General features: G+C 51.8%; 6 protein-coding genes across 6 annotated transcripts; 4 read left to right on the forward strand and 2 right to left on the reverse strand.

Annotated features, from left to right (window-relative positions):
- Positions 1–554: 554 nt before the first annotated feature.
- CTRU02_212639 (conserved glutamic acid-rich protein) lies at positions 555–3353 on the forward strand (the record flags this gene model as incomplete). Its single annotated transcript, XM_070205887.1, has 4 exons — positions 555–1796; positions 1845–2199; positions 2260–3267; positions 3331–3353. 4 exons carry the CDS (start codon positions 555–557, stop codon positions 3351–3353), a joined length of 2628 nt encoding a protein of 875 aa, XP_070060280.1.
- Positions 3354–7297: 3944 nt separating this feature from the next.
- On the forward strand, positions 7298–8916 carry CTRU02_212640 (DUF803 domain membrane protein; the record flags this gene model as incomplete). Its single annotated transcript, XM_036723530.2, has 7 exons — positions 7298–7314; positions 7424–7467; positions 7530–7555; positions 7634–7724; positions 7779–8030; positions 8086–8377; positions 8430–8916. 7 exons carry the CDS (start codon positions 7298–7300, stop codon positions 8914–8916), a joined length of 1209 nt encoding a protein of 402 aa, XP_036584806.2.
- A 1080-nt stretch (positions 8917–9996) lies between these two features.
- Positions 9997–10945, reverse strand: CTRU02_212641 (40S ribosomal protein uS3; the record flags this gene model as incomplete). Its single annotated transcript, XM_036723529.1, has 2 exons — positions 9997–10753; positions 10923–10945. The coding sequence occupies 2 exons, from the start codon at positions 10943–10945 to the stop codon at positions 9997–9999; spliced, it is 780 nt and encodes a 259-aa protein (XP_036584805.1).
- Positions 10946–12262: 1317 nt separating this feature from the next.
- Positions 12263–15170, forward strand: CTRU02_212642 (protein phosphatase; the record flags this gene model as incomplete). Its single annotated transcript, XM_070205888.1, has 3 exons — positions 12263–12277; positions 12354–14678; positions 14721–15170. The coding sequence occupies 3 exons, from the start codon at positions 12263–12265 to the stop codon at positions 15168–15170; spliced, it is 2790 nt and encodes a 929-aa protein (XP_070060281.1).
- A 969-nt stretch (positions 15171–16139) lies between these two features.
- CTRU02_212643 (Phenylalanine-tRNA ligase beta subunit) lies at positions 16140–18108 on the reverse strand (the record flags this gene model as incomplete). The annotated part of the gene is made up of 3 exons (XM_036723527.1): positions 16140–16185; positions 16244–17977; positions 18056–18108. 3 exons carry the CDS (start codon positions 18106–18108, stop codon positions 16140–16142), a joined length of 1833 nt encoding a protein of 610 aa, XP_036584803.1.
- A 1558-nt stretch (positions 18109–19666) lies between these two features.
- CTRU02_212644 (Protein phosphatase PP2A regulatory subunit A) lies at positions 19667–21958 on the forward strand (the record flags this gene model as incomplete). The annotated part of the gene is made up of 8 exons (XM_036723526.1): positions 19667–19732; positions 19855–19960; positions 20014–20165; positions 20218–20709; positions 20761–21020; positions 21070–21170; positions 21219–21556; positions 21608–21958. 8 exons carry the CDS (start codon positions 19667–19669, stop codon positions 21956–21958), a joined length of 1866 nt encoding a protein of 621 aa, XP_036584802.1.
- Between the last annotated feature and the right edge of the window lie 309 nt (positions 21959–22267).

Consider the following 22267-nt stretch of genomic DNA (forward strand, 5'->3'; position numbering starts at 1 on the left):
GAGGAGGGACGGGACCACATTGACATAGGGAGCTTGAATATTGAGGTCCGAATGTGTGAATCTGGCCAGTGCACGGACCACCCAATCCTTACGTACAGCGGCTCTGTCTAGACCGAAAAGGGTAAGGTCGACGCTACCTTGAGAAGGCGCGTCAAGCTGCACTTAAGGAACGTAGAGGGGTGGTGCCTGGGCCATTTTTAAATTTCCACGCGCCTCAGTCAACTCCACTGCATATGCCTTGCTTGGCCTCACCATTGCCATCCATCTCTACTCTTTGTCCCATGCCATCCCTCTTTCCAGGGCATATGACTTCTCGTATTTGGCCTCACAGAGCTTCCCTTTGACCTTCTATTTAATCAAGGCACCTCTTTAGTATTCTGTATAACCAACGCCGTACCTTTCCGATCCATCCTGTTGGATTCCATCAAGTCAGAGCAGGCAACCGAACCCACGGTCTCAACTTCGTCAACAACCCAAGCACAATACCTTTTAGATACAGACAGCTCATCTCCTCTTGTTGAACATTTGGCGATTCGGCTTATTAGTCGCTGGAAATGGCGGCCGAAGCGATCCCGTCCTTGAGCTTTGAAGCTCAGCACCCTGAGGAGTACATAGATTACTCCGAAGATGATGCGGTTACCGCGAATGGCCCTAACCATAGCTCATTCTCGGCCAACGCTCAGTTCAGTGCTGGTGCATCTGGGGGCACTGAAAGATCGTTGGAAACGATGGATGCACAAGATGCGGTTGAGCCTGTTGGTGTGTCTAGCGATGCCCAGCTCGAGGGTAATGAGCAAGACCACATTGGCACAAACAATGACGAGAGCGCCATTCCGATCAACGAAGCCACTCAAGAACCTAAATCGGCAATCTTCAACGAAAATGAAATAAGCTGGGAAGATAACAATAACAACAACGGACCGGTTGAAAACTCGGGCGCGGGCCACCTTTATTCTGAAAAGAGCGACTGGCAACTAGTCGACGAAGAAACGAACGCCGCGGAGAACGCGGACTTTTCTGAGAGCTTGGTAGATGAAGAGCAACAGACGTATTATGAGGGCGAAGAAACATCTGTTGCTTCCGTAGGCGGCAATGCTGATGCTACCGATATCAATATTCAAGAGAATGCTGTGCCAGATGTCGACTCGTCTTTTGAGGAGCAAGCCAACGACGTTCAAGATCTAGAGGCGGATGGTGATTTGCACGAAATAGACTATTTCGAAGATGGCAACGCACCTGCTGATGCTTCAGCGGAGGACATCGAAGCGCAACCAGAAAGCTACGATCTCGACCAAGAGAACGCCAGCCACGCCCATACAGATGAAGGTGTCGAAGATCGTAACACGGTCGAAGTGCCTGATCCTGCTTCCCAGAATGAAACCGAGAACGGCGTTGCAATCGATGTTGGAGATGATGTCGATACCCAGAATATTGATGACTTGGCAAATGATGGACAAGAATATGCGGCGACCGGTGACGATACTTCAGTTCACGAACACATGGACTATGAAGATGAGGTGATTGCCAATATGCAATCCCCCGAGTCTATTGATACGCCATCGAATGAGGACATGGATATTCCAGTCATTACGGTTTCATACAAGGGCGTTGAATACCCCTTCTTCTATAACTCGCCCGATAGCGCAGGCAAGGAGTGCTTCTTCGATGATCTGTCACTTCTGCACTGCAAGATGGAGGGTGTGTTGGCAGGTTTTCGTCGGGAACTTGCCAACGAGTTAGGCCCCTTCGACGAACTCGTGTTCCAGATCGACGAGTTGGGGCTTGAGTTTGCTGAAGTAAGTCCTTTTACATCTGACGTGGGAATTTTTCTAACATCCTCGAAGTCTACCCAGCCAGATGAGATCTCAGACATTACTCTTGGTCAGGTGATTTCAGTTTTTGATTCACTCGTCAAGAACCAAGATCCTGAAGCATCAAAGCCGTTATATGCGCTACTAGTAACGAGGCCAAACTGTAAAAAGCGCTGGCTTTCGCTCGTTGACGATGCGTACAATGGCAAGGGCCTTGACGAGGTCAGCTACTACTTCGCATCTCAGGCACACAGTGAGGCGGATGAACCTGACATAATGGATGATTTAACTGGTATGATCGGAGAAGAAGACAACGCTGATGCTACTGCGTGGCCGAACTCACCTGGCGAAAGCGCGCGCGATGATCAAGAGGATGGACAGGGCCAAGTTGGGCAAGACAGTCAAGTCGATGAAGACGATCAAGCCGATGAGAATGATCAAGTCGAAGAACAAGATCAACTCGAAGAAGATAAATTCAACAAGGATGCTGATGTTGGTGCCAGCAATGCCGAAGAGGATGAGGATGCCACTCAAGTTCACGATCCTGCTGGCGATGACACCCTCAATCAAGAAGTCATAGTCACCGATGACCTGGATGCCGAGACAACCATGGTGGATACAGATTTTTCCCTCATGGACGAGTCTACGGCGGTTGCGGACATCGACCTTGTTGGAAACAGCATGATAGATCTGATGGAGGATCAAGAGCCCCAAACATCTGACAGAAATGGTAAATCCGGCTCTTCCTTAGTTACTCCCTGCTTTTACCCTCAGCCCTGCATTTGCAACCTTTGTGTATCGCCCTTCACCACAGAGCGGGTGGTGGAAGATAGCAATGTCGCATACGCATCGCCGATACAGATGACAAGAGAGGATGCTCGACATAACCGGCAGACCTTACTTGGTTTTCCACACCTAGATGGTCCCGTGGATGTCATATCTCATTCTCGTTTTCATCATTCGCATTCTGCTGCTTTGGATTCTAGCATGGGCTTTTCTCTAATAACAAATGCTGACAATTCCATCCAAGTCACAGAAATCGAAGCCTCTCATTCCTTTGCCAGTGGAGACACGGAAGAAGCAGATCTACATAACGCCGTTGAGGACGATCAGCATTGGCCGGATGGCGAAGACGATACAGCCGCTGTGGGCCAGATCACTGAAGGCACCAATGAAGGCTCAGCGGATAAGGTAACACCTAACAACACCAGCGCAACGTCAACTTTGAGTGGTGATGATACCACATACGAACATAACGAGCTTGACTTAAACATCGACATGCCTGAGAATGAAGGCACTGGCACCAATACCGGGGTGGACAATGACGAATTGGCGGAGATAGATTGGAGAGAGTTCCCTGGTCAAGGCGACAATGAAGTGTCGGAGTCCCCTTTGGTCGCTGGCAAACGCCCTCGATCAGTTGCGGACGACCTGTTAGAAGAGGAAGCTGAGAAAGGTACACTCCATGCCTGCAAAAGACTTAAGTTGTATCGATAGACTAACACCAGTAACAACACAGACGTCAAGCGTCGTCGCCCTTGAGCTTCCGTCAACCTTCAACTAACCTCATGGTGTGTCTTTGGATACGACCGAATATAGGTCTGTCGAGTTCTCCAGTGCCACAATTGATGGTATCGGCGGATGTTCGGCACAGCAATCGGCGGTGCGATCGACTAACCGGCCGACCAAAATACGAAATACATGGCAAAGAGTAGACTCCTAAAAGTCTACATCAAGGTAGGATTGTGATTATGATTTTCTCACTGACCCAAAGCTTTTTACTTCATGACTGCAAATGTTCAGGCACTTTCCTGACATATTGATTGGACGATACGCTTTTAACAGTGTTCCTTGAATCTTCTCGATACCCCGTCTGCTCTCTGGCGATGTTGATGGATTTCTGGCGTATAAAAAGGCTTTAAAGTGGCGGGTGACCCGAAGACTGGGTTGGTATTTTTTGTACAGCAGCAGGCCGTCTTGGGGACGTTCCAAAGACGCTGGTGTTGTCAACAGGCCTGCTTAGCAAGGTGATGTATGGCTGCCTTTTCAGAAGAGTATTGGGCAAAACCAGCACTTGAGTATGTTATTTAGTCTGCTCGGCGAACAAGTCATTCAGCGTAGCGTTGGGGGTACTTGCTTAGAAGGCCTAGGCATGTTGACACACTAGTTTGCCAGATCGAATTATTTAACCGCCTCGCAAACGACTTGCTTCAATATAATTAAATCTGCGATGAAAGTGAACTCGCAATTTGTGTAATAAGGGTGAATGGACTGTATGGCTTCAGCTTGATATGTCACAACAGGCGAGTCATTCTCCGAAGCCAGTGTCTTCTTGATTACGGGTGGACCTACGGCCCGGCACCATATGTTCCCTTACGTGAGTGTATGGCATTCTACCACAAATGGGACGATGAGACTGTAGGCTGCGAACAGACGACTGGAGTCGTCGGACATCAGTCATCAAACAGTATGTGTTTGACGGTCTTTGTGTTAGGTGTACCCGAGAGGAGAAGCACTTCATGTTCAGTTAAAGATACGCTCATGAGGAAGCGCCTTGGCGAGCTGGTCAAGATGAGACGGCTGGCTGATGGGGCAATGATCTACGGCAACAAGTTGAGGTGTTCACAATGCTAACTTTTTCCTTCATCCTATGTTTGACTTAAATTTCATTGGTGATAGAGTTCAAAATTATAATCGAGCCAGAAATGACAGGGGCATCAAGGCTTAAGGCGATGATGCGTCTGTATGGAAAAGGGTTAATAGAAGCTCGGGCATTGTCTTAATTTTTCTCGTCAAGCAGGTAATCCAATGCCAGCTACTAGTACTTATGCAGACGAGTTGGCGATGGTGTTCGCAGGGTGATGGTGTGCTGGATAGACTTTTGTCTCCCTTTGAGGGGCCTCGACTCGTTTACAAGTGTGGGAATCCCTGTGCTGCTGTCCCGCCCTTAAAAGCAGAGATGTTATGGCAGTTTGTTTCGACAACCGTTCTCCTTATGCGGTTCCCGGGCGGCCGCGTTGCCGCATTGATTGTTGAAATGGGGGTGAATGATGGGCGACTGGGAAGAGAATGAACAAACGAGCTGTCAACGGGGGCTACTACGTAGTACGATCTTTGTTTCCGAGATTTGAAAGGGAAATCTGGGGACGAAGGAAGATGTGGCAAGGGAAGGATGATGTCTTAGGGCCACATCTGCGTGAACTGGAAAGCGACGATGAGCATATTGCGCCTCAATATTGCTCGCTCTATATTTTTTTTTTCTTCTCTTCCTCCCCATGGAACAAATGTTTTCATGTAATGGCAAATTTACATGCTACTAGACAGGATTCAGCTCAGAGTCAGGCAAGGCGGAAGTTTGCACGGACAGTGCTTGCCGGTCCCGATGGCGATGACGACGAAGGTACTGTGTGTATTGAAGGATGTGGCTGTGGTTTAATTAAAGAGGAGCCTGTTTGGTCGTGTCAAGAGGGAAGGAGGGAAGCGGGTTGGACGGTGTCATTCGTAATGAAGCGGTTTCAACAACCCCACTTGGCTGGTTGATGTTGAAAAAATAGAAATGCCGATTGTGCCTAGGGATCGATCTCGTATGGAGATTTTGACGGGGGTGGGCGCTGCTCAATGTACTGGGCGGCTAGGTTAGTTGGCCGAAAAGAGAACGTATCCCGCCTTTTCCTGAGTAGTGGGTGAGTGACCTTTCTGACGCTAATTAGCTGACACACACTGGCGCTGCCCAGATGTAACCACAAGTCCAGCCCCCCCCTCGAACCCCTCAGCGCCGACACTGGAAAGTGCTACCAACATACTCCCTGCGGAGACCCCAAGAGACTTGCGGAACCTCCCAGGCTCACCAAACGGTGACCCCCTGTCGGAGAGTCGAAGGCGAACCCAGGGACCCAATTGCCAGTTCTGAACCCCTGGCCACTTGTGACTTCAATCCACGGGCTAGACGCCTGTCTTTTGTGCCTTGGTTCTGGGGGGACAATTGCAATGATGCAAGAAAAACCATGGTATGGAAGAATGTGTCCTGTGGTCTTCTGTGTGTCTAGAAGGCATTAGAGGCGAACAAAAGGGAATAAAATTCAGCCCAGAGACTTGGCGTCCCTGCAGAATTTGTCTGTGTCAGGAAGATGGCTTCCGTCCAAAATCGCATGCGAGGGACGTTCCATCTTGATTCTACCCATCGTCCGTCAAAAATTCGCCAACCACAGGCGGCATGGGGGAACTACGGGGGTAATACAGTGCTGCAATGTTGTCAACCAACAGCCATCTCGGATTTGGACTGGACTCCTCCCATTCATCCTGCAGTACGCTAAAACACACCACCTCGCTTTTGCCGCGGCCTCCGTCACCTCATCCCCCCCGCTACTCTTGTACATTCATAGGAGCAGGCTGAGCAGCTTTCAGCATCAGCATCAGCATCAGCATCAGCATCAGCATCAGTGGCTATCCCTCCTAAAAGTGGACAGTGTGTCCTTGTCGTTCATAGTCCGTCGCCAACGCCGCCCCCTCCCCCCCGGTACGGGTCAGCGTGCGCGGCCTCCACCATTTGCTAAGTAGTTCACCTGGACTGGACTGTCCCTTTCGGCCTCAGCCCCTCGTGTCGACCCTCTGTCGGTGCCAGTGTCAAGCTCGATAAAGGTGTCCACTCGCACTCAACAACTCTGGTGCGCAGCCGAGTTCCTCGTGCAGAGAAAGAGGGACCCTATCACAGCATCAAACCCTCTTGGCCAATCCAGGAACATTTTCGGCCAAAGGTACAACTGAAGAAGTACCCTACCACCTGGGTTCGCACACCTGTGACTTGCAACAGGGCACCTCTTTTCCCACTCTTCGCAGGGGGCCCTCTGAAACTCAAACCTGTCCCTATCTGGCTGGTTGGCATTCCTCGACACCACGCACCTACCCACTACGTAGAACCACCCGCCTTTGGCCGCTACCACCTCATTACCTTACAGATACCGTGCCCTGCCTTGTCCTCGACTTACAGGCCTGCTGTGCAAATCAATCTGCGCGAAGTACCTGATCTGCTCCAACCTGTCACCCTACGTACCGCCAGCTTCACAGTTTTACCTCCAAAATCCCACGAAACAAAGTCTCCCTCCCCCTTTCGGCTTCCCAGTTACGCCAAACCACCGACTCAACCCGCCTACGACGAGACCTCGACGACTTCCTCGACTCGAAGAGACCCCAACTCGACGCCGACGTCCACGACCCATCAACGACAGCCAACCATTCTGCGACTCGGCCCTCTCAATAGTCCAGAGTTTCTCGAGTCACCTCACTTTTCCATGTGTCGCTGCTGACGACCTCCGAATCGTTCCTCCAACCTCTCCCTCACTCTTCCTCGCCCGGCGCGAGCTTTGCCAGCTCCCCATTTACGGGACACGACATTATCATTTAGCGACCGCTTCGCCACGGCGCACACGCCTTGTCTCTCCGACGCTCTTTTCGCTCTCCGTCGCTATCGACCGTCCAGTTTCGGAAAGATGATGATGGACGAAAAGTACGTTTGCGACTCCAGCCGGCCTATTGAGCCCCTGTTTTCACACCATGCCAACACGTCGTCCGCTTGGTCTTGAGAATCGAGGTTCGCTGACAGTCCGACCGCGCAGATACATTGGCCTGGCTCTGGCCATGGCATCAAGTTTAGCCATTGGTATGTATCTGGTGCTTATCAGACCTGTTGACATAGTGTCGCTAATTGTGCTTGACCTGCAGGTATCAGTTTTGTGATCACAAAAAAGGTACGCGATCCTTAAGTTGCGGATGACTTGAGACGAATGTTGTCGTCGATCGATACCCGAATTGACACTCGATTTTAGGGTCTCATGCAAGCAGAAGAACGCCATGGGTTTGAAGGAGATGGCTTCGTTTATCTAAAAAGTCCGGTATGGTGGGCCGGCATTTCAACATGTGAGCCATATCTGTCGTGACCATATTTGCGCCTCGTCGCTAACTCGCGCTCAGTGGTCATGGGAGAAATATGCAACTTCGCCGCCTATGCCTTTGCACCTGCGATTCTCGTTACACCTCTAGGAGCCCTGTCTGTGCTGATCGGAGCTGTTCTGGGCTCTTATTTCTTGAAGGAAGAGCTTGGTACTCTGGGCCGCCTCGGCAGTGCCATTTGTCTGATCGGCGCAGTCATCATTGTGCTTCACGCACCCCCAGATGAGGACATCCAGACCATTGACCAGATTCTACACTATGCCATCCAGCCAGGTAAGTTTGGTGCGGCCCTCTGGCAAAGGTCTGATGAAAACTAATAGCATGCCAGGCTTCCTGCTGTACGCCTTTGTGGTCTCTGTCTTCGCCGTTGTCATGATCTACAAGATTGCGCCGGTCCATGGGAAGAAGAACGCGCTCATCTACCTCTCCATCTGCTCGACAGTCGGCTCAATCTCTGTCATGTCAGTGAAAGCTTTCGGAATTGCCCTAAAGCTCACTTTCGCCGGAAACAACCAGTTTTCCCACCCATCGACATACGTCTTTATGATTTTGACGACCGTTTGCATCTTGACGCAAATGAACTACTTCAACAAAGCACTTGCCCAGTTCCCCACAAACATGTAAGTCGAATCATCGGGCATCCACTGGCTGCGCTAACAAGGCGACACATAGCGTTAACCCCCTCTACTACGTGACGTTTACGACTGCGACCCTTTGCGCCTCCTTCATCCTGTTTGGTGGCTTCAATACCACTGATACCGTCAACACGATCTCTCTGATTTGCGGTTTCTTGGTCACCTTCACTGGTGTTTACTTGCTTAACCTTTCGAGACTGGACCCAAACGGACACCACCTCATTGCTGGCCGTGGTGGTTCGGATGCTATGGGCACGGACATGGTCTCAACCATTCAGACCCGTCTGAGCATGCAAGCCCGCAGAAGTCAGGACCCTCGATTGAGCATTGGTAGCCGCCACGGTGATACGACCGGCCTTATGAGGGCCTACGACGAGGAGGCCGGTGCCGAATTTGGATTGACTGATCTGGCCGAAGAGAGCGACGACGAAAATGACCGCCACAGAGCGAATGGAACCGCTAATGGACATTCCAAGTCATACAATGAGACCATTGAGCTCCAGAATCAGAGGTCCGATAGGTGAAGAAGCAAGACGCGTACGTTTGTTTCATAACCATCAGTAGACGGTGAAGCGGTGGTTGTCCTTTTTCGAAGCATTTCTTAGCCAGAGCCCGTTTTGGGGGCAGTATTGTACATTTTCTCGAAGCCATATGAGTGAGAAGTTCTCCACGACATGATCGGATCCAATGAAAGAGGCACAGACCCGGGGAAAAGGTGCAGGCGCACCCCGACTAAGTAGGGTAGCACCGGGAAACCTGAAGCAGTTTTCCATACCATTTTCACTTCTGCTACGGCACGAGGAGTATTACAGGGCGGGACGGACATTTGGGGCGTTCATTGGGGTTTCCATGGTACCATGTGCGGAAGCACCTCTTGTTGTACGATTAAGGGCGAACGAGAAGAGGGTGTGAGAGAGGCACATCCTGTTTCGCCAGGAGACAGCATTCTGTTCATCGTCGAGCATTCAGCACTATAGACCAGGCCAGCCATACAGGGCCTTGAATTTAGTAGCATGAGCCACCGATTTATTCTGTAATTTTGCTTTATGCCTCGTCTTTTGTTATTATTTTGGTTTAATTTTCTTCTTAACGTCGCTTAATCGACGGTACACTGTTGAAAAAACGGCTGTTGGCGCACATTAACCCTTCCACGTGAACAACTCATGGGTACAAAAAGTCGCAGGTTTGCGGCAGACCTTCATCCATTGCACAACGCCAGACACCAGAGAGGATGGACAAGCTACAGACATGATCACAGGTAATCACACATTCGGGCACACACAGGATTGATTGAATGATTTCGTTGCTCATTTCATGGTTTGTTGTACCATTACAAGCCAGTCGCAACTATCCGAATTCCCTTTCGCAGAGTGATGCAAATGTGATCAAGACGCCTGAGTAGTATTCCACCCCCGTCCTCCCTTTGCTGTTCGCGCGACACCTTTTTATTTCCCAAATGCGAATCTTTTTGGAGAAAGAGAAGAGGAAGCGAGCGAAGCAGTCGTCTACCAGGCAACAGGCACAGACGCGTAGGTGGACTGCGGCTGCTGCTGGCTGGTAAACTGGTCAACCTCGTCGGTCAAAGCCTGTGGCTCGGTGGCATTCTACGACTGAGCCTCGGCCTCCTCACCGCCCTCCTGCTGCTCCTGTTGTTGCGCCTCAGCGGCGGCCTGGGCCTGGGCGGCCTTGGCGCCGTAGTCCTGGGACATGGGCTGGACAACGCTCTGCTCCTCCTTGGGCTCAAGGATGGAGACGGCGTCAGGAAGGGTCTTCTGGGGACCGGCCTTGCCCTCAGGGTCGGAGCCGCGCATGATCTTGACCTTGATACCAAGGACACCCTGGCGGAGGAGGACGTGGCGGGTGGCAGAGTCGATGAAGTCCTTAGCGGGCTGACCGGAGTGGATCATGAAGCCGTCGGTGAACTTCATGGACTTGGCACGGGCGGCACGGAGCTTGCCGGAGACGACGACCTCGCAACCCTTGGCGCCAGACTCCATGATGAAGCGCAGGACACCGTAGCAGGCACGACGGACGGCAAGACCGTTGAGGAGCTTGTAGCGGAGGGACTCGCACTGAGCGACGGCGGAGAGACCGCGGTTCTGGACCTTGGCGGCATAGAGGGAGACGGAGTTCTCGGGGAACTTGAAGCGCTTCTGGATGAGCGAGGTGAGCTCACGGATGCGGCGGCCCTGCTCGCCGAGGACCTCCTGGGTGTGGGTGGCGCGGATGATGATGTCGGTTACCGTGGGGGTGACGCGGACCTCGACGCCGGAGTAGCCCTCCTCAGCGAGCTCGCGCTGGAAGAACTCGTTGAGCTCGGCGTAGAAGACGCCATCGGCGACGAACTTTCTGCGCTTGGAGCTGTTTGGAAGGGTAAACGTCAGCAAAATCGTCGACAAGAACTTTCCCTTTGTTGCGTGGGAAACTTTTTTTTTTCGAGATCGCGAAATCTCGGCGGGGTGAGAGGGAACGTGTAACACGATGCCACTCCAAAAACTGTAATTGAGAGCGGACGGGGAGAAGGTCTTACATCTGGGTGCCTGGAACAGCCATCTTGACTTCTGTGCCCGGTGTCGAAAGGGGTTGGGATAGTTGGACGGGTTGTTAGAAGTTCGACGTCGTCGGGGGGTGGTGTTGCGAGAGGTGAGGTTGTCAAGCAGCTCCAATCAATCGATAGTCTCGGCTGAGAATTTCCAGACTGTGGGTTGTGTTAGGGCTCCGGGTGGTGCTGCGATAAGGGGAATTGACCTTGGTGGTCTGTGCTTTGGATTTTTTTTCTGTGTTTCCCGTGGAGGGTTCATCATTGCAAGTGGTTGCAGGTGGCAGGCAGGTCTGCCTTAGGTAAGCCGCTTGTTTCTTTGTTGGTAGGCTGAACGTTGGGTTGTCGGGTCAGAGTGTTCCGTTTCCCGGTGTGGGGCTTGGAGTGAAAGGCCGTGTCTGGTGGGGCGGTCCAGTCCAGGTGTACTACGTGACTACGTAGGAGTAAGGTAGGTTACAGTCACAAGTGGCATACCTAAGAACGTCAGGCAGGTCACACTCTAAAATCTGCCTCAACGGATGCGATTCATGATGCGATTATTCACTTGCTGGTGAATGTTCGTATGTCACTGCGCTACGGTGCCATTTGCATACAATGCCCCTCATTATTCATTTAAAGCAAAGTGCTCTTGGAAACAAAAAGAAGGCAGGCACCACTTGAAGTCAAACAATATACCATCCTTTTATCTAGTCTTGAATTCCTAGCCTAAAGAGTCAAACTGTGAAGCTCCTTTAGTTCTCGTGTCTCCTCTGCCCATTGGCTAGAACCTCAACGAGAAAATTAACAGAGGGCGAAATCGATGATGCACTGAAAATTCGAGGAAGAAAGAAGATATAAGAAGAAGAAGAAAAAAAAGAAAACACAAACATCCAAAGAAGATAAAGTCAGCGACAGAGACAAAGACGATGGATAAGGAAATCACACCAGGAAGCTATACTCCATACTAATGCCTCGGTGTCTGGATCACCCGCGTGGACCACCAGAGCCGTGACGTCTGCTTTCAGCCCCGCGCTAGTGGGGATACAGCCGACCCTTCCTTCCTGCAACAGTGCCTGCTCTGTGACAACAGTAGCTGGCCTGACCACCGCAACGACAGGACCTCTACCTATTTACAACTGTCACCTGCTAAACCTCCCAAATTCAACTTCGCAGTGTTGCAAACTTTATCTTACTTTCCTACCGAAGTTTCCTCACACCACTGAAGTTGCGCGGCGACACCGCTGCTCTTCTTCAAGTGAATCCCCCTTACCTACGACACCACCTCACCTTCCGGACCATCCGTGCGGCCATGCTCCTGTAGCTCAAAGAAGCATCATCATTCGCACTTCAACATGGAGGCTAGAAAGGCAAGTATTGCGCCTTCTTTGTTTTGTTTTCTCTTGTAATGTAACACCCATCCTAACCTTCGGCCATTCATTATAGGTCGTCGAAAATGTCCAGTGCATCAACGGCGGAGTCACCTCTGTCGGCACCCTTCGTCTGACCGATTTCCACCTCGTTTTCTGCACGCCAGTTCCTACCCCCAAAGACCAGCCACAACCTGCCCAGCCGAAGACTCGCGAATCATGGATCACGTACCCCATCCTTTCGCAGTGCACGCTTCGACTCATGCCTCCGACGACTGGCATTCATAGCTCCATCCGAATCCGCTGCCGAGACTTCATATTCGTCACCTTCACATTCCAAGATGATAAAGTTGCCCGGGAGGTCTTTGAGTTTGTCAAGATGCGAACCTGTAAACTTAGCGGAGTCGATCAGCTCTTTGCTTTCTACCATAAGCCTTCCAAGGCTGAGAAGCAGGTCAATGGCTGGGGCATTTATGATCCGAGAGCCGAGTTCCGCCGACAGGGCATCAGCGAGAAGTCAGCAGACAAGGGATGGAGGATCACCAACATCAACAAGGACTACACTTTCTGCGATACATATCCCGCCGTTCTTGTGGTCCCCTCTTCAATCTCCGACAATGTCCTGAAGTACGCCAAGGAGTACCGATCCAGGAATCGCATACCGGTCCTTAGCTACATTCACAGCGTGAACAACTGCACAATTACGCGAAGCGCCCAGCCTCTTTCTGGTATCACCAGGAAGAACAATGTTCAGGACGAGAAGCTTGTCATGGCTTCATTCGCAGCCCGGGTTCCTCGAACAAGTACTGACTCTGAACAGCCTTCTCGCCAAAGCCAGTCAGAGGCTCCTTCAGAGAACGCCAGCTTGTCGGAGCTTGAGAAATATGAGGAGAGTGTGATTGAGGAAGCGGCACCCCGATTGTTCGACGAGAAGACTGGAAGAAGGCTGGTATATGGTGCTCAGCAAGCCAACATGATTGTTGATGCTCGGCCTACTGTGAATGCCATGGTAAACCAAGTTCAGGGAATGGGGTCTGAGCCTATGGATCGCTACCCTGGTGCGACAAAGGCCTTTATGAACATAGAGAACATTCACGTTATGAGGAACTCCCTAAACAAGGTCGTGGATGTTATCAAAGATGCCGATGTCTCACCATTACCACCTGATCAAAACGCCCTCTATGCGACTGGCTGGCTTAAGCATACTGGAGCCGTCCTGAACGGGGCTGAGATCATCGCACGGCAGATTTGGTACAGGCACTCGCATGTCTTGATCCACTGCTCTGATGGCTGGGACCGCACAAGTCAGCTCAGCGCTCTCGCTCAGATCTTGTTAGACCCGTATTTCCGAACCATCGAGGGGTTCATTGTTCTTGTTGAGAAGGACTGGCTCTCTTTTGGCCACATGTTTAGGTTGCGGTCTGGCCACTTGAACCATGAGAGCTGGTTCAATGTTCAGAGAGACGGCATGGCCGGCCAGACTATTCAGCCAGGCGACAATGACGGCCGCGCTGATGCCTTTCAAAATGTCATTGCCGGGGCCCGTCGATTTTTCAACCAGAACAAAGAGGACCCAGCTGAGCTTGATGCCATTGGCGAGGCTGCTACTGGCAAAGTCGCTAATGACGAGGCTACTGTGCCCAAGATGATCAGCCCTGTGTTCCATCAGTTCCTGGATTGTGTCTACCAACTCCTGCGTCAGAATCCAACAAAGTTCGAGTTCAATGAGCGATTCCTTCGACGTCTACTCTATCATCTTTACTCCTGCCAGTATGGCACGTTCCTCTATAATTCTGAGAAGCAGAGACGTGACGCTCAAGTCACTGCACGTACATCTTCTGTCTGGGATTACTTCTTGTCCCGCAAACAGGAATTTATCAACAAAGACTACGACCCTACCATTGACGAATACGTTAAGGGCCGTGATTCGATTATCAAGCCAAATCTGAAAGACATTGTCTGGTGGCACCAGCTTTTCAACAGGACAGATGAGGAAATGAATTCGGATTTACACGCTACTATCGCACAGGCGCAAAACAGAGCCTCGGCTATCGCCAACTTCCAACCATCAACAGAGGAGTCATATGCTAGCAGCCACCCTGGTACTCCTCCCGAGATTGCCACTCCTGCCTCCAAGCCGCCCTCATTGGTGGCGTCACAGTCTGTCCTTGCCGCAGTAGAATCAGGACACAGTGCTTTAACTCCAGAAGAGGAGCGGCAGGGACGGCGGCAAGATCAGGGCCAGGAGCGACATCTGCACCGCAGTGTGTCAGCTGAAAACAACAACGCATTTTCCTCATTGAGAGATGGGATTGCCAACTTAAACATCGGCCGGAACGTCTCCGGTATGTTGAATAACTTGGGAGCTGGCCGCAACGCCAGCCCTGCCTCTACCTCGAGAGTACCAAGCCGCAGCGAGCAAGAGCTACGGGAGATGACATAGGGCGTCATGTTCGAAGAATTGCAAGACGCGCCTTACTTGATCGATCAGAGCGATTCTACAATGATGTACGATGCCAATCTCTGCATTCCGGAGAGCTGGGCTGATCCTGATTTCCAGGAGTCGAGCGATTCACGGTCCGAGTCGAGCGATTCGAACTCGGACTCGGCTTGGGAGTGGGGAACCAAAGGCATGAGAGACTGGGGTATCATGAGCTTCCACGAGGATATGGTTGACCCCATTGACCGCTTTGTATGGCCGCCCACCATGTACACGGCATACGAGGGGAACAACACCGTCAGCAACGATCACAAAGCTAGCCATAGTGATATTACTGCCAATGGTAGCGACGAAGAAGTCGACGATGGCGAGTTTTTCTTTGTGGACGAAGGCAAGGATGCTCTCTCCGCTGATAATGGCAGGCCTTTGCAAACCCCCATCATCGCCCAATAATGGGTAATATCCAGCACCTTGGGGACCTTAATGACTCAGCCCCTTGTGCAAACGACCAGTTTTTTTCGTCTCCAAGACTGCCTTAGGGTGATCAAAACTGGGATCACAGAACGAAAAGGCCATGATGGTGTTTATGGTTTATGAGAGCAAGCCGGAATTTTGTATTTGTACCACGACTTTCTTCGTTTAGTAGCCTTTTCTTCATCCTACGCACTAGAAACACTGGACTTTGTTTTCTGGCGTCAAGGCGAAACGACCTGCATCCAGAGAACGGTGGTTAGGGACGGGCTGACTGAGGCAAAGAAAACTGGCGATAATGTGAACGAGAAAAAAGGGAGGGGAGGCGGGGACAAATGGGACTCTAGGACTTATATAGATCCGCTTTGGATTTTCCAAACTCCCTATCCTCGCAAGCAGTTTCTTAATTTTAATCAGTTTAAGTTACGTCTCGGTTCTTGGGATGATGGGATACTGCGCTCACTTGGTAGCTAATCACGCACTGCCATCATGATCTTCTACGTTCTGGGCCATCTCAAGATTTCGGTGCTCGTAGAATGCGGTCATTTTCGCCTCTTGAAAGGCAAGCAACACTGTCTTTTGGCTTCTACTCTCCCTCATTGATCTCGCCGTATACACTCATCACCGCCGTGTACGGGTTTTACGGAGTGAGAAGTGAGAATTCATGAGTCTGCCACTTAGGAGAGAAGAAGTAGCGCTGGAATCCATACCACTGACACTGAGGTATGGGATTCTTGTCAAGCAAATGGTGTTGAGGAGACCTCCAGTTTGATTTTGATTGTTTTTTTTTTTTTCCTTGAGTCTATTTCTTCATTTGGCATCAGATCGGGTTCCTTTCTGGTGCAAAGAACAAGTCTATGTGCCACCAACCCATGCCTAGCCGAGCTTTTTACGAGTTTCTAAAAATTGTCCGTAGCCATCCATCATGTCCATGTCCTATCATGCTCATCACTACAAGAAGACCTCGAGATTGATCTCGAGGGTGCTCACAGGGTATCTTTATTCGAGTTAGCTTACTGGCAATTCCCAATCAGAAAAAGGGGGTGTGTCTGTACCTCAAGTCAAACTTCTCCAGCACGGTGGGATGCAGGATGCCAAACTCGCCGATGCGCTGCTCCTTGCCGCCGAGGCGCAGGTAGATGGCGGCGGCATGGCCAGGGAAGAAGGTGTCCTCGTTAATCTCCTCAATCCAGTAGCCATCAGGCTTGCTGGGGTTCTCGGCAACCTTGAAGTCGACACTCTTGCCGGCCGTAAGGCCCTCCTCGTGCGTAAGGAAAGCGGTGCGGAGCATGAGCAGGATGCGGTCCAAGAGACCGTGAACAACCTCGAAGCCCGATGTCTTGCCGTACCACGCGGCGGCAAAGTGTCGCTCATTACGAGCCTTGCGCTCCAGGGACTCGTCCTTGAAGACAACGTCGGCAGCCTCGAAGATCTTGATGGGCACGCTGTGCTTTTTGTTCTCGCGGATGGTCTTAAGAAGACCGGGGACCAAGGACGTCCGCACGACCTGGTATTCAGCGGTCTTCGGGTTAGCGAGCTTGACGGCGGTCTTGCCATCGTCCTTTCGGTTCAGCCAACCGAAGTTCTCATCGTGGCTACACAGGATGAGAGGCATGACCTCACTCCAGCCAGCCATAGCGGCTTCTGTCCGGATGATGTCGGCAAGCTTGTTGATCATAAGAGGCGCACCGATGGTTGCGCTCTTATTGGGGGAAGATCTAGGGAGGTTGTTGTAGCCATAGCAGATAGCCAGATCCTCCATGACATCGCACTGGTGGAGCACGTCGGCACGAGTGACAGGGATAGTGACGCTCAAAAGGTTGCTGTCCTTCTCTGACGGCTTGGCGATGTAGGCCATTTTGGTAAGAAGTTTGCATAGAGTCTCGGGAGACTCGTTCAGGCCGGTGCAGGCGTTAAGGTAATCGATCTCGACGTCGACAGTGCGGGGTTGGAGCTTGGGAGTTGTCCTCGACGCACCGTTGTGCTCAGAAACAATCTTGACGGGCTCAACGGTGAAGGGCTCAGCGCAGTAGTTGGAGAACATAGTGACCATCATGTCGCAGACGATGTCGAGCTTGGTATTGTCGGTGGCCGTCATCTCAATAAAGACGTTTGTGGTGTTGAGGGTGATTTTAGAATGGTCGCCGTTAATGATGGGCGGCAGCGAGCAGACCGTGCGGTTCTTGTCATAGATGACGGGGTAAACGGGAGAGTCCTTAATGATGTGCAGGTACTTGCCAAGGTGCTTGTCGCCCTCGTAGAACTGCATCAACTCCTCGGCGTTCATCTCCTTGGTTTGGTTCAGGGGGGCGAACTTGATATCCTTGGGTGACAGCGCTTCATAGGTGAAGGGGCCCTGTATCGTGTCGAGATCGTGGGTACCAATCGCGACCAACGTCCTTTGTCTCGCCAAGTTCATATGCAGCTTGTCCTGGAGGGCGATGAACGAGTCGTAGCTCTCTTGGGTGAACTTGATGTTTCTGAGAATGGCACCGGCAACGAAGGGTCGAATCTTGCTGGTATCTTGGGTCACAGTGATGACCTGGGTCTCGGGGTCCTTGGGCTCGACAACCTTGTAGTTGGGGGCCGCAACCTTTCCTCTGAAGATGTTAAGCATGAGCGCTATTCCCTCGAAGCACAGCATGTCGTATCGGTTGGCGGGGATCTCGATCTTGAGCTGGGGCGGCTCCTGCACGCCATTGACAATGGGCCGTTCTTCATTCTCGGTGTCCTCGTCAAGTTCAATACCGAATTCGAAGCAGAGGTCTTCAAACTCCTGGGTCGTGAAGCTGCGTAGCAATGTTTAGTGGAGGAGCTCTCGAAATGGCGGGGTCGAGATCTGGCGGTGCGACCGCGGCGCAACTCACTTTTGACCCAAGGCTTTGTACAAATCGTACTTGTTAACGGATATAGTAGGCATGGTGAGGATTGGCGAGAATCTCTCGAGGAAATAGAGGTCCGGCAGTCGTCAGGGGCGGGAGAGATCCGAAGAGTAATCGCTCTGTCCTTCTCCAGAATGGCCTTGAGTCACAGAAATTTTGGGGACGGTCGGAGGTGAAGCACTGCACGTACGGAGGGTTCGCTGGCGGGATGAAGTTGCTGCTTTAACAGCCTGGAGGAGTCATTGGGTGCGGTTGCCACATTTTGATCAAGTGCGGGGTTGAGGGGTTGAGGGGCAGCAAAAGCGGCGGCAAGACTCGGCATCTCAATTTTCCAGGGTCCGATGTGGCTTGAGCAGCAGAAATCGGCAGTGCCAGGAGAGCCAGGGTCACTGGTAGAATACCATGCCTTGCGCTGAATTGGGCTGGACTGATCTGTGTTCCGCTGACAGAACCGATGACAGCTGGCGACCAGTGCGTCCAGCCGCATTCATTCCAGATGCCGCATGTTTCGCTTGGCAGATGAAGATGGGAGATGAGAGCTATCGCCAGCACGGATGAAGTAGAAGCAGCTGCCTTGCATGTTTGCTGCAGTTGACGCCTCGATACCTTGTTTACAACTTACTTCTTACTGTTTGCCATGGCGCACCGTCACTCGTGCGTATGAAAGAATTACCCGTACTCGCTCAGATGCGTAGCTTATCTGCACCTCATCCTCATCCCCTCTCTCGGCCCTTACAGGTAACCCTCGTCCAGTGACATGTCGAAGAATCGTATTTTATGAAGCTATTGTAGTTTCTGACGAGCGGTAGCACTATATCTACAGCTGATATACGACCATTAGCTAGAGGCAGATTTTTCTTTCTTCCTCTTTCTTCTTTTACTTTTCTTTTTTAGGCGTGTACATTATTGAGTAGGGCGTCAGTACACATACTAAAATCTGCACTCCTCAAAAAGAGGCAGCCCCTCATAACAGGGCACCACCACTTTCCTGCACCCCTGCCTTACGTCGTGTACGACACCAGACCCAGAAAGATACGTACCTTACCTAAGGCAACCTTCTCAGCTGAGTTGGCCACCGATACAGGGCTCTGGGGCGCCTGGGGCTGCCATTTGATCAGTGGGAGCTTTGCTAGCCCACCTCTAGCACACACTGCACCTCACTCCAGTGGCTACTGGTGGGACTGGCAGAACAGGACAGGACAGGACAGAAGCAGAAGCGAACGTCGACAGCAGCGTCAAACTTCCCTCCCCATGCCTTCTGCTGCCTCTGTCCACCTCAAAATCAACACCACCTCTTTCTACTCCACCATTGCCGCGGTAACTTGACGTCTCTATCGCCAAAAACGCCCTCACATCGTGGCATGGTCTGCTTGTCTGCACCCTCCGCTTCGTAGTAATTACCATCCACCATCCCGGTTGCGTCGTCTCAGATTTTAGAGCCCCCCCATCACACAACGACCGCCGCTCGCCCTCAACCAACCCATTGCATCACTCACACGCGATCCACCCCGATCGCCCAAAAGACGTCAACTCTTGCTCCCCTTCACATCCCTCGAAACACTCATCGATAGACGCGCCTGCGCCCTCTCGCCCGCCATGGCAGACGCGCCGAACACCCAGGACGAGCTGTACCCCATCGCCGTCCTCATCGACGAGCTAAAGGTAAGGCGGTGACTTGTTCCTTGCTCATCCTCAGTCCTTCCCCGACGCCGCTACCGCTACCACCAACACCACCATCCATCCGCCACCAGCGCACACTCTCATACTAACCTCGCGAACCACAGCACGACGATGTCCTCCTGCGTCTCAATGCCATCCACCGCCTCTCTACCATCGCCCTCGCCCTCGGCGCCGAGCGCACGCGAGAGGAGTTGATTCCCTTCCTCGACGGTTAGTGTCGCGCATCTCATCCCTATTTGAGCCATATCTAAACAAACTGCCAGAGTCTGTCGAGGACGAGGATGAGGTGCTAGTTGCTCTGAGCGGCGAGCTTGGCAACTTCATCGAATACGTCGGTGGTGCCCAATGGGGCCACGTCCTGCTCTCCCCTCTCGAGAACCTCGCTGCCATCGAGGAGCCCGTCGTGCGGGACAAGGTAGCTATCACTCCCTGCTCCACCTGCGAGCTACGTCGCCTAACCGGTACAGGCCGTCGAATCCCTCAACAAGATCTGCGAGGAGCTGTCCTCTCAACAAGTCGAAGAATACTTCATCCCTTTGACGGTCCGTCTGTCAAAAGCAGACTGGTTTACCTCTAAGGTCTCCGGCTGCGGCCTTTACACAACTCCCTACAAGAAGGTGTCCCCCGGCGTCCAAGAAGAGCTCCGAAAGCAGTTCGGCCAGCTCGTCCACGATGAGACGCCTATGGTCAGACGCCAGGCTGCAACGAACCTAGCAAAGTTTGTCAAGGAGATGCCAGCTGCTGTCGTTGTTGAAGAGATGATACCCCTTTTCCAGCACCTCGCTCAGGACGACCAGGACTCCGTTCGATTACTCACCGTCGAGATCCTTATCTCTATCGCCGAAGTCGTTCCCAAGGAGCAACAGTCAAGTCACGGTGTTCTCCTCACCTCCCTGCGGAATCTGATCGAGGACAAGAGCTGGAGAGTCCGGTATATGATTGCAGACAGATTTGAGAAGGTGGGTGTGGTTGACGGTCATTTCAGAAGACCCATGCTAATACTTATGTAGATTTCCAAGGCAGTTGATGAGGAGGTTGTTTCAAGAGACTTGGTGCCTTCGTTTGTCAAGCTCCTGAAGGACAACGAAGCTGAAGTTCGAACCGCGATTGCTGGACAAATACCTGGATTCTGCGCTCTCGTCGACAGAACTGTTCTTCTCAACGACATCATGAGCAGCGTCGAGGACCTCGTTTCCGACACGTCTCAGCACGTCAGAGCCGCCCTCGGAACCCAGATTAGTGGCCTTGCACCCATTTTGGGCAAGCAAGAGTAAGTCAACTTCTCTATGTGAGCAATTATACTTACTGACGTGCCCCAGAACGATCGATCACCTTTTGCCCATGTTTTTGCAGATGCTGAAGGACGAGTTTCCCGAAGTCCGCCTTCACATCATTTCAAAGCTTGAGCTTGTCAACCAGGGTACGTAGCGCCAATAGCTGACAAGTGCAACACACTAATCGACTGCAGTTATCGGTATTGACCTGCTCTCGCAATCTCTACTCCCCGCCATTGTCCAACTTGCCGAAGATAAGCAATGGCGCGTGAGGCTGGCTATCATCGAGTACATCCCTCTGCTTGCCAGTCAGCTGGGTGTCAAGTTCTTCGACGAAAAGTTGAGCAACCTTTGCATGAGCTGGCTTGGCGACACAGTCTTCTCCATCCGCGAGGCAGCTACGCACAACTTGAAGAAGCTGACTGAGGTTTTCGGAGTTGAATGGGCGAGTGAGGCGATCATTCCCAAGGTTATGGCTATGGGCAACCACTCCAACTACCTTTACCGCATGACGACCTGCTTTGCCATCACTGTGAGTGATCGACATCTGTCTTGTTAATGACGAAAATACTAATGTTTGCAGACTCTTGCCTCGGTTGTAAGCATGGAAGTCATCGCCGACAAGATCCTGCCGATGCTTGACAAGCTCGTTGATGATGAAATTCCCAACATCCGCTTCAATGTCGCGAAGACATACGGCGTTCTCATTGACGTTCTGCGCCGCTTGCCGGACGAGGGCACTATCTCTTCGCTGGAGAAGGAGGGTACCAGCTTCAGCCCGTCCCCCAGAGGTATGGAGCTGATCCAGTCGCGCGTCATCCCTAAGCTCGAGAAGCTGCAAAAGGATGATGACGTTGACGTGCGGTACTTTGCGACAACGTCGGCGAACAGCGTATCTGGATCTGCTGGCGAGCCTATGAATACATCACCATAGATGAGAGACGTAATGAAGCAATTCCCAATCTTTTACCCAAGGCCGACCCAAGATCCTTCTTAACTTGCATGCTTCGATCAACATAACACAGTTCTTTGGTGCTACTTTAGCTCGCCTATGCGGATCGCCCAAAAAGAGACAAACTAGAAAGGGGAGAACGGATGTTCAGAAATCATTCGGGAGGATACCGAAAGGGGGTCGGCTCCGGGGCATCAATTACACGCTAGGATGAACGGAGTAGACAGGGTGATGATTTGTGAGGGTAGGTGTCGCTGCCTGGGTTTCCCCGAAAAAAAAAAAAGAAGCCAT

Source organism: Colletotrichum truncatum (genome assembly GCF_014235925.2).
Source record: "Colletotrichum truncatum strain CMES1059 chromosome Unknown Contig_0009, whole genome shotgun sequence".
In the NCBI taxonomy this organism is placed as follows: domain Eukaryota; kingdom Fungi; phylum Ascomycota; class Sordariomycetes; order Glomerellales; family Glomerellaceae; genus Colletotrichum; species Colletotrichum truncatum.